The following is a 15923-nucleotide window of genomic DNA, read 5'->3' on the forward strand; positions in this document are numbered from 1 at the left end:
CATTTTTCTTAGATAGGATCGGGCTTTTCACCGAATCTCCGTTTATTGCGTACAGAAAAAGAGAACAATAGCTTGTCAGTTCCATCCCGCTCATCCCCTCTCTGGAGTGAGAAGGACCAGCGAGTGTCCCTGAGCAGCTGACGACGGTACAATCGGATTGCTTCCGTGGACCAAAGCATCCGGGCGACTCCACGATGGTGCATTTCTCCCCACGAATCTGGATCAGGCTGAACAGGAAGTATTTTAACTCCGCCCCCCCCCCCCCCCCCCCCCCCCCCCACCGCCACTAGCTTTTTGATTACTGGGCGCCACACCCGGTGCAAGCGCAAACAGAACGCCTTCTGTTCTTGCTGTCGCTCTCCCCCGGGGCAAAGCATAAACCTCAGTGGCCTCGTAGAAATCGAAATCGGATCGGATCCGACGCGAGTGGTCGCGCGGATTCACGAGCGCGCGACGGCTCGATTATTCTCTCGCAGTCCCCGATCCCCCATCCTCGTTGCTGTTTTTTTTGCTTTTGGGATTTTTCCGGAATTTTTTCGGTGTTTTTTTGGTTGTTTCGTTTCAGAATTTTTTTGTGAGCATGAAACCGGTAGCCCTCCTTGTTATCAACAGCCATTTGAGAAGTTGAAATCTTATGTTCTTGGGTTGTAGAGATTATTTACTATAACGCATTCCAAAAAAATTCTGATATTGGCTCAGAACTAGTGAAACTTAAGTTCAGTATTGTTTCAGGTACATGCTACATTTCATCAATATTGCAGTTCATATCCTATCTGCACCTGCTCTTCATGTATCAGGCTTTAAGGTAAGATCCAATTCACTGCCTGAATCCTGCATTGGAGTAATTGCAATACCAGATTAGGAAACATCAATTGCTTAGTCCTGTCAGTTTAATAGCACGTATCTTCACCTGTCCTTTTTATGTAAATAGTGTGCATGTGTATTCTGCAAGTTGTACAGGTTTAGATGTGTTGTGCATGAGTAGCACCTTGAAGGCTACCAAGTTGGTTCATTGGCTAACATATTTGTAACGTGATGTATTAGGGTTCATGCTCACAAATTTGGCAGCGAAGTTCTTACTGGAGTACACGACAGTCCCAGAGGTATTGTATCTAGTAAAAGCAGCAGCTCTCTATCGTGAACATATAAGACCTTTACTAACATGACATTTTTCCTTCTTTTCAGCAAAGTTTACCCACTTTTCATACCTAGGAAAAATGTATGCACAGGTGGTGAGGAAAGTTCATTGACAGAAAGTGGCCCGGCTAACTTTGGTGTCGACTCTATCGATTCTGTCAAGAAACACTCTTTTGATTCGAAGAGAAGCAATAGCTTCAACTTTTCTGGTGCATCTTCCCACTCCATGGAAAAGCATCAATATTTGCAAAGAGGAATATCACTATTAAAGACAAGTGTTACTGCCATTACTACCTACTATTATAACTCACTGGGCTTGGATGTGCCATCCAATCTATCTACTTTTGAGGCGTTTGCAAAGTTGCTCCATATGTTATCGTCGTCAAAGGCCCTTCGAGCTGCTCTAGAATCGAACATTGCTTCAAGGTAGCGTATGCTGTTTCATAGTAATGCATTCTGTGATCCCATATCCTTGGTTGTCGAAAGGGGGTAAAAAAAACTGACTATGTCTGCTGCTTCCAGGTCAGAGAAGCAAGCACAGCAGCTAAACAAATCTATTTGGAAGGCAAGCTCGGCCATATCATCTGACAGCAGTTTTATGGACAGCATTCACACAACCATCATGGTAAATTCCTAGTTTGCTCTTACCGTCTTACGTACATTTTTGCATGTAAACTTCAATTTGATTTTGATAGTATCTGTCTTCTTACCAGCCAAGCACTCTGGATAACCTCCTTCTGAACTCAAATAAGAGCTTCTTGTACACCAGTAAGCTGGTGAAGCACGGTGGCGTGCCAGACAACATCTTGGATGAGGTCCTACCGCCACCGCCCTCGGAGGTTGAAAATGTCGCGCAGTGTGAAAGAGCCATGTATGCTGATGGTGGTACCAAAAAGAAATGACTTATATTTACAACTCTCTGAAGACCAAACTGATACAGCACTGCAAGAGCTTCAGTTAGATATGTGCACCTGACCAGGTTCGGGTTCAGTACTGAACGAAGCTCACCGTGTGGCTGAGTCATCCACACTGTAGACTGCAGAAGGGCATTTTAGGATAGGGTTGATCTGCTGAATATGTACATGTTCATCCCTGTAAATTGTAAATATAAGTTTATATCGTTTATTACAAAGGTAATAAAATGCCTGATTGTTGGTTGATATTTCTTCCTGCAAGTGAAAAGCAATTCTTTTACATATGCTGCAAGAATGCATCGGTGCAACCAACACATGAACAGAAAAGAAGTGAAATTCAGTAACATTTTGTGGAGGCCAGTAAAGCACCAATTGCTTATGCACTGCAAAGAGCGGATCACAAATATTATTTTTCCTTGAAGATTTATGTATTCCTTTGTCTTATAGCACAACCCAGTATTTAGCGGATTCTCCATGCATAAATATGTGGCATTGCAAATGAATTTTCTTATCCTGAGCTGCAGTTGTATAGTTTGTGTGTAATCTAGCGCCGCAGTGGTAGTGCATCAGAGTTTCTCGCCTTGTGGTGGATTAATGATCAGATTCTTCCATTCATGTTTTAACCTACATAAATGCCTTAAGTATCTTGTTAAAGCCTACTGCCTGGAGAATATGCACTAGTATATAAACTGAAGACTAATCAAAATACTCCGGGCAAGTGAAGTCTGTGGCTAGCTGTGGTTTACCGACAGCTAAACCAATCAATTAGGGGCAGGAATTAGTGTCATAGGAATATAGGTGCGGCTACCTTTTTGTGGATTGATGCTATTTCTCACACAGTAAGTGAATAAAAAATATCTTCGTTTATTCCATCTGATTATGCCATTCCATTACAGTTTATGATGGCAAGGGAACCCTTGAGGAAGGGGAAACTGCTGAAGCCCGGTTCATCAAAATCCAAGCAGCATATGAGCTGTTGATTGATGATGAAAGGAGAAGAGCATATGATAGAGAGCATCATGTGAATCCAATGAAGGTCTGAATTTCCTTGCCTCACTTATTTATCCTTTCATTACATGCTCCTATCATTTCGTGTTCGAGAAAATTTTTCTTTGTGTTCGAGAAGAAAATATACCATGTTGTTTGAAAGTGGCATTCCTGCTGTTCTGAAAACCGTCCTCTCTTTGAACCAGGCTTCTCAAGCATGGATGGAGTGGGTAATGAAGAAGCGAAAAGCTTTCGACCAACGTGGTGACATGGCTGTGGCTGCCTGGGCTGAGCAGCAGCAACGCGAAATGACACTACGAGCACGGCCTCTTACGCTCAAAGGTGAGCACGGCCGCTGTTTCTGCTCGTCTGCTCCTGTGCGATACTAGTTATGCTTTGCATGCCATACGATAATTGCTTGATCCCTAGCATTTTTTTTAGAACGTTGACTAGTTCTTGGCACTTGCAATTGCTTGATCCTTAGGAATTTTTTAGAACATCGATGAGTTCTCAAGCATCACAAGATCGCAGAAGTCCCAGTCTTTACGCACCCAAGGTAAAACAAAAGCAGCAATGTGATGCTTATCGACGGGCCATGGGGGTGCCGTCGTAGTCGAACCACAAGGAACAACGATCTGCTTCCCCTCGCGGCGAGCACCGACCCGGGTTCGTCTGGCAGAGGTAGCGGCCATCGATTTCAGACCGAGACACATATCCCTTCTCGGATACTAGTAGCTTTCCGTTTTTGGATGTACGGCTCCGCGGGCACGCAACCCTCGGCTGTTGTTTTCTCTTTCCGCGCATTTTCTTTACCACGCGCCATGAGCTTCGTCCAGCGTCCCATAGACCTATTTTCTTTATTTTTGTTGAATTCTCTTTTGCTGGCAAATCATTTGGGGGTTGGGTGAGGGGGAGTAAAATTGGGTGGTAAAAGCTAGTTTCAACAAGAAAATATATATACTTATATACAAAAATTACTCAGAAAAGCATTCAAGCTAACAAAAAATGTATATCCAAGTTGTTATATATAACTTTGAACCTTCTTTCTCTTTCATAAAATACTGATCTCAATTCTTGCTCGACCTGGGCATAGGCACCTGTCATTTCAAATTCGCCCTGCAAATTACGATCAGTAGGCAGTAGTTGTATATAATATATGAAAAAATAGTCATGTAAAGTTATATCCCTAAGTTTGACATACCCAATAACTTATGCACATAAATATATATAAAAAAATCACTTGCCTCACTTAATGAAATAATCAAAATTTATCCCATACCTTATGCACAAAATATATAAAACAATTCTCTCAATTTAACTTATTGACGTGAACAGAATTTATCTACATAACTTATGCACACAAAAAATATGCAATAATCTCTCGACATAACTTGTTGATATGAGCAAAATTTATCTGCCTATCTTATGCAAAAAAAAAAATATGTGTAATAATCTTTAAGCCTAACTTTTTAACATGATAAAAATATGTCAAAAATGTTGTGAAAACAACCATTCTTACGCAAACTTATCAACATGACTAATAATTTATATGTATTACTTATACGCAAAAAAATATAAAATTATCTATTTCCATAACTTGTCAACATATACAAAATTATGAGCACGACTTATGCGCAAAAATATGTATATCCAATAGTTTTCTCTCATCCTTATTGATATGGTGCAATTTATCCACATAATTTATCACAAAAAGTTATATGCAATTATTTAACAACATAAAACAAAATCTTGAGGCCAAAACTTACCTAAATTGCTATGAAACAATGTTATTATGTTACTGACGCAGCTTATGTATAGGGTTTAGGGTGCACACGACGAAATCGCTTTTGCCAAATTCAGTTTGCAAAGTGCTCCCCTGAAGCACATGGCCCGTCCAGGCGTCCAGCCGTGCACCCGCTTCCAGCGATGCGGCACCCCCTTGAGCCCACGCGGCCTGTGAGTTCTGCCGCGTGCGATGCGCACACAGCACAAATGTCCAGTCCGCAGTCCCACATCCATCCCCGGAAATCCCACGGCAGCAGCCCGCAACCCCGCCGCGCACGCGCTCGGTGCTTCACACCACCGACATCTCCCCGCAGCTGGATTGGATTACATGCATGCCACTGCCAGCACGAGACCGCCGCTGCTACCTCCCACCGCGATCCCCGCCCCCGCGCGTCGCTGACCACTGACCCCACCCCCACCTGGTTCCACGCGCTATTGACCTATGTGCGTGCGGGTGGACGCGCCTTATTTTTAGGAGCGAGTGCCCACCGAAAACAGGCCATGGCACCGGCACGGCAGATCCTTTCTCCATCCGCCGGTGAAACTGAAAGGAATCCCCTCACGCCCCCTTCGCCATCTATAGCTCAAGCCCCACCTCCCGATCTCCGGTCCCCCGCCCATTAACGGCCCGGCACACCCCACGCCCGTTCCATCTCCGCCCCCATCCCATTCCACCCCACCCCACCTCCCGCGCCCATCCATGTCACCAGCGCCGCTGCTGCCGTTGGCGGGGGAGCCATTCCGCGTGTTCATGGGGTACGACCCGCGGTGTTCATGCAAAGATCAACACAAGAACTAGGAGAAGTGCTGCAAAGGGATCACCAACCTTTCAGTGCAGAGCGTCAACGAAAGTCGACGCCAGCGTCCGGCTTGAGCTTGACGAGAACCCTGAGGCGATCATCTCAGGCGAGTGGCCTGAGAACCCCTTCCTTCTCAGCTACGATGATCTCCGTGCCTACCTTGAGTCACAGGAGGCTGTCCAAGAAGGAGATCAGGTACTTGATCTGGAATTCTTAAAGCTGTCATTGTTATCTGTCTTGATCTCCTTCAGCTCTAGCTGAACTCTGAGCGGTGAATACAGCGCGTGGCTCTCTTGAGTGAGACCATGTCAACACCTGTGCTAGTGGCCACAGCAGAGCAGACACTAGAGGAGGTCGAATGCCACTTTGAGGCCGTGTCAGGGCTTCCAGTCGTAGACAGCAGCCTCAGATGTGTTGGGGTAGTCGTCAAGAATGACCGGGCCAAAGCTTCCCATGGGGTCAGCTCTCCCTTCCCCTCTTTCTCAGTCTCTCTCACACAACTTGGGCGCAAGCACACACATAACAAGTTGCTAATTTCATACAAGAGCGAAGGAGAAAATCCATTCCGTCTACTGATCTATTGCTGCTTGTAACAGCCACAAACAAAGATTGAAGAAGTAATGACCTCTTCAGCCATCACACTAGCATCAGATAAAACAGTGATGGGTAATTGTTGTTTTCATATCACCTTTTTCTTTCCACGTATGCTTTAAGTTAGATCTAAGAGTACATGTGTAACATCTACAGATGCTGCGGTTCTGATGCTCAAGAAGAAGATCCACAGAGTACCAATTGTAAATCAGGATGAACAAGTAATAGGTGAGTTTCAGAATGGCGAACAGTTAAGAGACAAAAGGACTGCATGTATGCATACTTGATTTGTATTATCCTTAACATTGGTAACTTTGCAAGCTTAATGGGTTCGACACACTATCAACAGGTATAATTACCCGTGCTGATGTTCTTCGCGAGTTGGAAGGCCTGCTGAAGATTTAGAAGGGCAGCAGTCCATGCTCGGAAGCCAAAACTTCTTGTAAATATGTCCATGGTGCTTTTGAGTGGCAGCAAGCAGATCTACAATCAGTAGGAGTGCGCTCCAGAATCGGCAGAAATAAGCCCGGAAGAGTTTGAGATCTTTTCCTTGTAAAAGTACCACACCAGGAAACTTACTCTCTGTGTTGCACTGCTTGCGCTACCAAATGTTGCAAACTAGTCAAATATTTCCAGAGCAATATAAATAGATATGCTTAAAATAATCTTTCAGTAGAAATATGCCAAGATGGAAGAGAAGTGAGAAAAATGTGAGTTAATGCACATGCCAAGTCAAAAATACTTTAGAGAAATAAGTAACTGAATCTGAGGAGAATTAAAAGAACATACTCATTCTGTATGCCAGTCCAATTTGAAACTGCATAAATCAGGAGAGTTCCCTTTGATCTTCTCCGGAAGCAACAGTAGCAGCACTAACAACCATTGGAGTAGAACGTGTGGGTTTTTGTGAATCAGAAACAACTTTCATCTCCAGGTTTGGAATTACTGGTGGCTTTGTCCTCCGAGTAACAGTCATTTTCAACCCCTCAGTTGTGTGAATTGTTGCTCCAGTTGTCATGTCAACCTATCATATTGATCATAAATAATGGATACAGTATTAACTATAAGGAATCAGAAACTGGTAGAGGCATACCGGAGGTGCTCCTGGAGCCATCTGAAAGTCAAATCGCTTGACAAGCATTGCTGTTGCCACCACATTCTGCAATGACCCAGTATGCCTATGTTATTTTGAGTTCAATGTCGTGCAAGCTCTACTGTGATCATTCTGTTGCTAATATAATGAAATGAGATATTGGGCTTGCAAAAGCTTGAAATAAAAAAAGAAACCAGGTATAAAAATCAAAAAAAAGTTACCTCAAAAGTGGCAAACATGTCACCAACACATTTCCTTGGTCCACCACCAAATGGTAAGTAACTGAAAATCCAAGAGATTGCGTGAATCCCACAGTGATTAAACCAATCCTCAGGCATTAATCAACATGGTGGTAGGCAACAGGTATAATCAGCCACTAAAAGGAAATATACGCTCTTAAAAGGAAATTTAAGTATTCCCACCCTGTTGCCCTAAGCTAATAAAATAGTGACACATAATCTCAATCAGCAGACTTGAATAAGCCCATATATTCTGCTGCATCATTAAAAATATATCCACCATCCATCGAGTTGATCTTATTATGTTTCTGGTAAACCATGTACTATGTAAGAACTCAGAACTAGTACCACAAACAATATGAACCGTTTTTGAGAAGTCCATGCATGCAAGAAAGTTGAAAAGTAATAATTAGTCATGAGGTAATGACCAAATAACTTTGGAACTCAGTATCCAAAAGATTAAAAATTCTCTTCAGAGAACAACCAGAGGATAAGAACATTCAAATGTCTCTGTTCTTCCAATCAAAACAACACTCAGATGTGGATAACTAGATTGAAAAAAAACAGCATACCAAAAGATAGCAGTATACTATAAGTGCATTTCAGTACAGTGATAGAGAGGGAACCTGAAATTTTGGTTTATCTCGTTTGGATTTGGTCCATCCAAAGGCCATCTTTCTGGGTTGAAAACTTCTGCATCATCCCAGTGCTTCGGGCAGTGGTGAAGATTCCAGACAGAAATAAAAATGTCTTCTCCTCTTAAACAAATAAAAGAAACAAAAACATTTCAGATGGTAACACCAAAGCACGAGTGTAACATGTATCCAAATATCCTCAGCTATTAAATCAAGTTAATCCAACAGCAATGGAATTTTGAAAGCAGAAAATAAAATATTTTGCTATAAACAGACCGCACAAAAGCGGTAGGTTTGCATGTTTTATATAGAATTTTAAATTAATATATTACTACTGTGGTGCTAAATAAGTCCTCACAATTCTTGTAAAAAAAAGTCCTCACAATTGTCTGAAAACTAAAACTACCTTCTTTATATAACTTCAACAACAGCAGGAACTGCCTAAACTTAAGGGTAACTACTAGGGCCATGAATATTTACAGACATTGCGACTTGAATATTTTCTAAATTCTGCTAGAAACAAATTACCTGCCAATTGGGTACCCTCCCAGCACATCATCCTCAAGCGACCGGCGAATTAAAACCGGCGGCTGTGGATATAGTCTCAATGACTGCAGCAAAAATGATTTTGTGACATTCTTGTTCAATGATCAATTAATATTCCATGAGATAGCATTGTTAGTTTCTTACTTCATTAATCACTCGAGTTGTGTACTTTAGTTTCTTCACATCCTCAATTGTTGGCAAACCGTCACCTAAAACACTATCAACCTGTGGCATTGAGTGATACTAGTCATTCGTAAAATTTTGGAAGCAGAGAAAAAACATCTTAAAAGGAAAAAAAACGTGAGTCTACCTCATCTTGGAGCTTGGCCATTACTTTTGGATACTGCAGGGTACCAATCAGATAAAAAGGTAAGTACCTTAATATTAATTGCTTAATACAAATGAGCTATGAAGATAATCAAATAAACACCAATGCAATAAAGCAGTGAGTTTTCAGTTCTGATAGTCGCATACCTTAGTTAGAAGATAAAATGTCCAAGTCAAGACTGCTGCAGAGGTCTCGTGACCAGCTATGAGCATTGTCATCAGATCATCGCGGAGTTGCTTACTGGAAACCTATGATAGATGGATTGAAGCTATGTGAAGATGAGAAAGTTGAAATATATAGAGCAATTCACATTTTACATCATACATCATCTCCGGATGCCAAGAGAAAGTGAAGAATACTAGGATCTTGCTCATTCATGTATTCCTCATGAAACTGAAGATCTTCTTGCTCTACCAGTCTCTGCATTAGCAACAATAGGCAATATTACTGTCATGAACTCATGATGTTTTATAAATCCAAACATGTAAGACAGTAAGATCAAAGTACTAAAAAAAAGATGTACCTTGCATATGGCAATTAGTTCATCGAGAGTAGTATTTATCAACTTGAGAGCTTCATTGACCTTCTTCTGCCGTGGGGAAATGTCCTTCCATATGGGTATTTCCCAGGTTGGTATAGGAGAAGTGCTACGCATCTCTGCTTCCCTTAGTGTTACATACACTGCCTGATCATCGTCCCGCAATAAAAAAGGGTAAAAGTTACAGGCAAGAAGAAGCATAGAGGAATGGAACAAAATAGAACAAAATCTGAATAAGAACCTCGACAATTCCATTGTCATAAGATAGTGAGTCAAAGTCATAATTGAACACTGCCTTCCCAATGACATCCAATGTTAGTCGAGAGAACAAAGATTCCATCTCCACATCCTCCCCATCTGATGCTGCTTTGTCCAATTTCTGGCAGAGCCGATCCGAAGCTTCTCCAAAGAGACTTATCATTGCAGTCACATACTGCAGAGTAAAATTCAGGTGAGTAAACAAAGAAACCGATACACTAAACCTTGCTAATAACTAGATAGCTAGTACCTTCTGATGCAATGCGGGAACAATAGCACGCCTCCGAACACGCCAAATCTCCCCATCAGCTGGAATCAAACCTTTACCCATCACGAACTCCAATATTTCCGCAAGAATTCCCTGCATCAGCCACAATCAAATAGCACGGTCAACTCAGGGATGGAAAGAAAATTTGATAGACACAATCAAGTTGCATGCGTCCAGATTGATAGCCATACCTTGGAATAAGCTTTGGAGTTGTCTCTCAGGATGTGCTTAGCTATAACCGGGTCAGAGACAATAAGAAACGACTGGAGAACACAAGACATCAAATCATTAGCAACAAGCTGACACCCCAATATGGGATTGGGAATCAAATTCTGGTTGATTGCGTGTCACCTTAGGCCCAAAGTTGAGGCGAAAGATGCCGCCGTAGGTGAGGAAGAGGTCGTACAAGGGAACGAAGAACGCCTGGCCTACGACCGCGTTGATCGATCCCAACGCCTGCGGAATCTCCGGCCCGCCGCGCGCCGCGCCAGCGCCCGCCAGCCTCGTGAGCAGCGCGGCGGCGAGCTCCCCCGGCGGCCCCAGCTTGGACAGCCTCCCCACGAGAGGAGCAATCCATCTAAAACCCCGAATTTCAAACCAAATCAGTACGGGAGGAGCACAAATTAACCCGTATAGAAATGAAAGAGGAGGAACAGGGGGGCGCTAACCCAGGGCCTTGGACGGTGAACTCGCCGGACGCAATGCGCGCGGCCAGTTCGGCCTGACGCCGCCTCTGCTCCTCAAGGGCCGGGTCGGACCCGCCGGCGCCGGCGCCATCACCACCACCACCACCACCAGAGGCGGCGCAGCGGAGAAGCGAGCGACGACGGCAGGCGGCAGCAGGAGGGAGACGGAGCTGGACCGGGCCAGAGCCGGAGTTCGAGCTGGAGCCGAGGAGGCGGAACGGGGGAGCGGACGATAGGCCGGCGCTGCCCGTGGTGGCGGCCATGGCGGGCGTCATCGTCGCGGCGAAGCAGTGGTGCGGTGACATGGAAAGTGTGGCAACAAGCGGTGGGGGTGGAAGCGCAGAGGAGAGAGGAGTGGGGGATGAGGTGGAGCGGGGAGAGGGTGGAAGAGGCGGGCAGTACGTGGGGTTGGGTGCTCCGTTTGTTGCCTTGCTGCCTCCGGGACGAGCAAGACGGCCGGCCGGCCCTGACATCTTCCGCGCCGCGGGGGGAGAGAGGGATGGCGTTTGGCTTGTCTGACGGAATCTGTTGTCCACAGGCAACGGTATCTTGTGACGTGGAAGCCAGGCTCCAAGTCCAGTCCAAAAGTCTAACGAAAATTATAAAAAATCATTTCATGTGTCTCCTTTTATATCGTTTTGACCTTTTAAAATTCATAATATAATTATGCATCTAGATATATACTACTATATCTAGATGTATAATGATATTTATTGAATCTATAAAAGTCAAAACGACCCACAATTTGGGACGGAAAGAGTATTTCGTTTGGAGATTTCCCTTGTAACAAGTTAATTTTATTGCAAATCGCCTGGCATCAAACCTGTCATGGACAAAAACAAAGCCTTCCGTCTTAGTGTCTTACCTTGGTTTTTCACTCATTACCTTCTTGTTTTTTCCGTCTTACCTTGGTTTTTCACTCGTTACCTTGGTTTTGCATCGCTTCAACCCCTTTTATTAACTGTAATACTAATAGTAAAACTTTTTCAGAACTGGAGCAGCGAACTTGGGAAGTGCAATAAGAAAAAGAATTATTTAATACAACTAGAAAAAGAAAATTAACTGAAGAACACTCCCAATGAAATGAAATGAAATGTATTCCTCACACTGTGCTGTCTGAGCATGAATCACGACACTGATTGGTTCCACCGCACAGGCAAAAAAAAAAAAAAGCATCGCTCAGGGTAAAAGGGCGGATCCCAGGACACTGGAGCGAGTTGCAGCACAAGGTTTAGGTGCCAAGGGCAGCAACCTGCAGAGGTTCCCAGCTATGCATAAAGTGTGCGATCACCTGTGCGGTGCTTGTTGTGCAGGAGTGCGGATGAGAAGATCACAAAATGCAGGCAATCTCGCCCGATCGCCTAATGTGTGTTTGTTTCTTTAGTACTTCCTAAAATTTATGTCACATCAAATATTTAGGTACTAATTAGGAGTATTAAATATAAACTAATTACAAAACTAATTGCACAGATGGAGATTAATTTGCGAGACGAGTCTATTAAACCTAATTAGTCTATGATTTGACAATGTGATGTTACAGTAAACATGTGTTAATGATGGATTAATTAGGCTTAATAGATTCTGAATTAGCCTCCATCTGTGTAATTACTTTTATAATTAGCTCATGTTTAGTCCTCCTAATTAGCCTCCGAATATTCGATGTGATATAAATTTTAGTCCGAACTAATCCAAACACTTACTTAGAAATCGCACAAGCAAGCGACAGCGCAGTCAAATCGACCGTGGCACGAGCTCGCAACGAACACGCACGGTGACATCAGCGGGCATTTCATACCATTGAAACGACCGCAACCGATGGTGAACAGATGCGACGAGAGAGATGGAAATATACCTCCAACTTGAGTAGTCCGAGGAGAGGAGATCGATCGGTCGATGAAGGCGCTCGGTCCTCCCCGCCGCCTCCTGCCTGCTGCGCTGCCGCGGCTGCGAATTCACGAGTCGCCTGCTCCAGGAGGGACTAGGGCTTCACCGGCGGCGATCGCCATGGGAGAGACGAACCCTTGCGCTCCCGGATTGAAATTGGGGGGAGGTTTCGATTTGGGTTCGAGCGGGAACGGAAGAATAGAAGCGCGTGGCTTGTGAGCGGGAAGCCGAAGACGCATCGAGGAGCCGGATTGGGCCTGGGCTTCCACAAACGTAAGGAAGAAACAGCAGAAATTCTAATCGTGACAGAAAGGCTTGTCTACTCTTTTCCAAGAGAATATATGAATACATGTTGGAACAAGGACCAACAAATCTGAACTATGCCATGCCCAGTATAACAGTGCCAAAATTAAATGATCAAGGACGAAATCAAAGAGGTGCAGAGTTCTTCTCCTAAATTGAAATGAAAACATTAAAAAGGAAAATCAACGTGCTCCAAGGAGAAAGTACAACACCCGCTGTCCTCTTAAAGGAACAACAAGGTATAAAGGAACAACAACATCAGCTGCTCAAGAATTCAGATCCAAGTCTCACATTACAATTTCACATCCTTAAGAAGCCTTGCAGCCATAGCCCCGCATCTTCTGATGTCCCATTCATCCAGACTACCGCTATTAGCTTCTAGTGAGCCAGAACAAGGTTCACTCTTCACTTCAGGATCTTCATCTTCCCCTGGATTCAAAATATCCTCTTCCTCCTCGTTCCCATTGTCACTAGCCCCAGCCTCAGTGAACAATGGTGCTTTCAGGTCCATCATGTAGAGATGTATGCTAGGATGTTGATATTTTGGATCCATCTGTCTCAGAATATAAGCATCTTTACAACTGATGCAAACATGAATACAAGATCATGAGGGTTCAATGATCCTTACCTTTGATTTAGAGACAGTTTTCACGACGAAATTGCTTTTCCACATTTCCATCATCTTTTCATGGACTGTGGTTGAACGGATCTCGTATCCTAGCTGGATAGCAAACAACAGCTCATTAGTTCTCAAGCCATTGTTTTACAAAAATAACTTCTGAAAAGGAGAATAGGAGCTACCAATATTTTTGTTTTAGGGCCAGATAATGCAGTAATTGTCTCCATTAGAGGTTGCAACAGGTGCTCTGAATAAACCTTGAACATGGCAAAACGAAGCAGCAAGTAAGTCACTTCATCATCCCTGAATCATCAATCCTGCTACAATCAACCAGAAACTATTCTACTAAAAATCTGTTCCCTGGATTTTAATTTCAAACCGTTTGGTATGAATCTAATTTATGAAATCTTTGCTTTAAAAAAATCTTGAAAACATAACGGTTTGCTGCTCTGTGTGCTGTGTAACAAAGATGACAAGATTATAATTGATTCAAAAAATGACAAGATTAAAATTAAATCTGAAGTAAAATGTATTTGCAGTGACATAAATTCTCACCAAACAATATATCAAAGAATAACTAAAATAGTGAAATGGCATGTCGTATGAAAGCTTGCATTGATCAGAAAGTAGGATCTGCTGTTTGAGAGGCAGAGTTCAGAAGATTCAAGACGCTGCATAAGAAAACTTAAGGAAACTTACAACATCAGTTCCAATGATGTAATCGAATGGAGGTTCAACAGCCTTGATATGTTCTTTATTCCCCCAGTCCAATTCTGCAACTGTAATTGAGCCGATGGAACCTGTTTGCCACTGTATCTTTGTCAAAATTAAAGGAAAATTTACATAACATGACCCCCATGCATTTACATGAACCATTGAAATAATTAAATCTTGATTATTTCCAAAACTACAACACCATATGACTACTTCCAAAACTACAGCTATGAGTAGCAAAGTAGATGGTTCCATGAACAAAACCTGAGTCGGAGTTCGATTGCGAAATCCATGATTTGTTACGTTCAACATTTCTTATAAGCAGTGGGAGCACCTCGACTTGGTCAGTTGTTGTAACATCACAACCCAACAAGGCCATTCCTAAAGGACAAGCATACAGTTTTAAAAGAGAGAGCCACTAGGACTAGGATTAGATATACATCTGAATATCTGATGGGCAGTTGAATTGAGCTTACCAAACCCAGCTAGACCACAGCCAGCTCCTAATTCAATCACCCTTTTTCCCTTCATCTTGGATGGACAAAACCGACCTTTTCGGCTATTCTTTTCCTGCAGAGTGGTAGACAGGCTCATAAAATGTCAATCATGATGATGGTCATAGAATTTAACTGACATTTTCCTGAGAAGCATATCCTAGCATTAACATCTGCTTCAGCAAATAAGCTTCGAAGATACCGAAAGCCCAAAGTCTATGTGTAGTGGATGTACTTTGTCGCATTTAAAAACAAAAAAATCTATTTTTGTCCACATGACTATTTTTCCACATCAACTTGTTCAGGAGGGCCTAGAACTCAAAGAAATTACCAAGAACTTGACAAACACCATTGATGCATCCCAGACTGTGGTCCCAAGGTGCTTAGAGTTTGGATCCTGTCAATAAGATAAGAGTCCAGAAGCACAAGAAAATTCAGATTACCTACCATTCAGTATCACCCCTACAGCTTGAACAGAAGATGAACTTGATCCACCTTCTGATGCAAAGCCCAAATTTGTGTAAAAATATATCTTTAATCACACCATAAAGCAAGATTCTTCTGTTGCTTCTCCAGTTCTCCTCACCTGTGCAATATGTAGCCGGTGGCCCATCACTTCCAGCGAAATAGCCGATGTGCTCGGCGAATTCAACCTGTAATCAGCGAACATGAAACTAATGTAAACAAGAAAACTTGCAAACACTACAACCGTCATGCACGCCACTTGCTAACAAGATCAATCACCATCACCAATTCACCATGCAATTCGCTCTTTAGCGCTAACTCCTTTCCGCTTAAACTATGCCTGAAGAATAGGAGGTGGAGATGTGATTCTGGAGGATATGCCGTCAGTGCCCTTACCTGTCGTAGTCCATGGCCTCCGGAGAACTGCCTCACCGGAGCTCCGGCGGGCGGCGGCGGTGAGGGTTCTGGGAGGAGAGCGAGGGAGTCGTGGTGGTGTTTGTGTTCTGCTCGATGGGCCGGGCCTTGTCCGATCTCCTCGAGGTGAACAGATACGTATTCCTTCCATTACGTCTTCGCTTCACGTTCACGTCTCCGATTCAAACGCTGGAAAGGCAACCGCGCTGCGCTGCCGTACTCCAA

The 15923-nt window shown here is 43.3% G+C and overlaps 4 protein-coding genes and 1 long non-coding RNA gene across 7 annotated transcripts; 3 read left to right on the top strand and 2 right to left on the bottom strand.

Moving 5' to 3' along the window:
• The first annotated feature begins 312 nt into the window (after positions 1 to 312).
• Positions 313 to 2301, top strand: LOC101779914. Its single transcript, XM_004954329.2, has 5 exons — positions 313 to 805; positions 1045 to 1103; positions 1186 to 1563; positions 1660 to 1762; positions 1851 to 2301. The coding sequence occupies exons 1-5, from the start codon at positions 737 to 739 to the stop codon at positions 2037 to 2039; spliced, it is 798 nt and encodes a 265-aa protein (XP_004954386.1). The 5' UTR covers positions 313 to 736; the 3' UTR covers positions 2040 to 2301.
• A 626-nt stretch (positions 2302 to 2927) lies between these two features.
• Positions 2928 to 3294, top strand: LOC105914670. Its single transcript, XR_001164362.3, has 2 exons — positions 2928 to 3087; positions 3245 to 3294. It is a non-coding gene; the product is annotated as an uncharacterized LOC105914670 (long non-coding RNA).
• A 1670-nt stretch (positions 3295 to 4964) lies between these two features.
• LOC101768723 lies at positions 4965 to 6879 on the top strand. The gene is made up of 6 exons (XM_022828978.1): positions 4965 to 4994; positions 5375 to 5818; positions 5905 to 6081; positions 6220 to 6289; positions 6371 to 6442; positions 6564 to 6879. Exons 1-6 carry the CDS (start codon positions 4965 to 4967, stop codon positions 6617 to 6619), a joined length of 849 nt encoding a protein of 282 aa, XP_022684713.1. The 3' UTR covers positions 6620 to 6879.
• Positions 6429 to 11257, bottom strand: LOC101780326 (protein LUTEIN DEFICIENT 5, chloroplastic). Its single transcript, XM_004954330.3, has 16 exons — positions 10788 to 11257; positions 10471 to 10696; positions 10311 to 10382; positions 10102 to 10212; positions 9835 to 10026; positions 9579 to 9740; positions 9380 to 9475; positions 9202 to 9303; positions 9038 to 9070; positions 8872 to 8952; positions 8710 to 8792; positions 8173 to 8304; positions 7529 to 7589; positions 7308 to 7373; positions 7004 to 7238; positions 6429 to 6815 (listed from the first exon to the last, which is right to left on the bottom strand). The coding sequence occupies exons 1-15, from the start codon at positions 11108 to 11110 to the stop codon at positions 7041 to 7043; spliced, it is 1938 nt and encodes a 645-aa protein (XP_004954387.2). The 5' UTR covers positions 11111 to 11257; the 3' UTR covers positions 6429 to 6815; positions 7004 to 7040.
• A 1735-nt stretch (positions 11258 to 12992) lies between these two features.
• On the bottom strand, positions 12993 to 15826 carry LOC101780986 (protein N-lysine methyltransferase METTL21A). 3 transcript variants are annotated; one of them, XM_004954332.3, is made up of 9 exons: positions 15681 to 15826; positions 15406 to 15472; positions 15151 to 15216; positions 14802 to 14895; positions 14590 to 14706; positions 14311 to 14411; positions 13794 to 13868; positions 13621 to 13713; positions 12993 to 13545 (listed from the first exon to the last, which is right to left on the bottom strand). In XM_004954332.3, exons 1-9 carry the CDS (start codon positions 15692 to 15694, stop codon positions 13285 to 13287), a joined length of 888 nt encoding a protein of 295 aa, XP_004954389.1. In that variant the 5' UTR covers positions 15695 to 15826; the 3' UTR covers positions 12993 to 13284. The 3 variants fall into 3 exon arrangements, with proteins under 3 accessions (XP_004954389.1, XP_022680537.1, XP_022680534.1); XM_022824802.1 differs by lacking the exon at positions 15681 to 15826 and having other exon boundaries at positions 13020 to 13545; positions 15151 to 15314; XM_022824799.1 differs by lacking the exon at positions 15681 to 15826 and having other exon boundaries at positions 13020 to 13545; positions 15151 to 15317.
• Positions 15827 to 15923: the final 97 nt, after the last annotated feature.

The sequence above is a fragment of the Setaria italica genome, chromosome I (assembly GCF_000263155.2).
Source record: "Setaria italica strain Yugu1 chromosome I, Setaria_italica_v2.0, whole genome shotgun sequence".
Lineage (NCBI taxonomy): Eukaryota > Viridiplantae > Streptophyta > Magnoliopsida > Poales > Poaceae > Setaria > Setaria italica.

Excerpts from the sequence above, each read along its gene's own strand:
- LOC101779914 (XM_004954329.2), top strand. The coding sequence starts at position 737 with ATGCTACATTTCATCAATATTGCAGTTCATATCCTATCTGCACCTGCT. Across the intron at positions 806-1,044 it reads TTCATGTATCAGGCTTTAAG|GGTTCATGCTCACAAATTTG; the intron begins GTAAGATCCAAT and ends GTGATGTATTAG. Across the intron at positions 1,763-1,850 it reads GCATTCACACAACCATCATG|CCAAGCACTCTGGATAACCT; the intron begins GTAAATTCCTAG and ends TCTTCTTACCAG.
- LOC101768723 (XM_022828978.1), top strand. The coding sequence starts at position 4,965 with ATGCGGCACCCCCTTGAGCCCACGCGGCCT. Across the intron at positions 5,819-5,904 it reads CTGTCCAAGAAGGAGATCAG|CGCGTGGCTCTCTTGAGTGA; the intron begins GTACTTGATCTG and ends CGGTGAATACAG. Across the intron at positions 6,290-6,370 it reads ATCAGATAAAACAGTGATGG|ATGCTGCGGTTCTGATGCTC; the intron begins GTAATTGTTGTT and ends TAACATCTACAG.
- LOC101780326 (XM_004954330.3), bottom strand. The coding sequence starts at position 11,110 with ATGTCACCGCACCACTGCTTCGCCGCGACGATGACGCCCGCCATGGCC. Across the intron at positions 9,741-9,834 it reads ATGACAATGGAATTGTCGAG|GCAGTGTATGTAACACTAAG; the intron begins GTTCTTATTCAG and ends GACGATGATCAG. Across the intron at positions 9,304-9,379 it reads TCTTGGCATCCGGAGATGAT|GTTTCCAGTAAGCAACTCCG; the intron begins GTATGATGTAAA and ends CATCTATCATAG.
- LOC101780986 (XM_004954332.3), bottom strand. Across the intron at positions 13,714-13,793 it reads GCCCTAAAACAAAAATATTG|CTAGGATACGAGATCCGTTC; the intron begins GTAGCTCCTATT and ends TTTGCTATCCAG. Across the intron at positions 13,546-13,620 it reads AAACTGTCTCTAAATCAAAG|ATGGATCCAAAATATCAACA; the intron begins GTAAGGATCATT and ends ATTCTGAGACAG.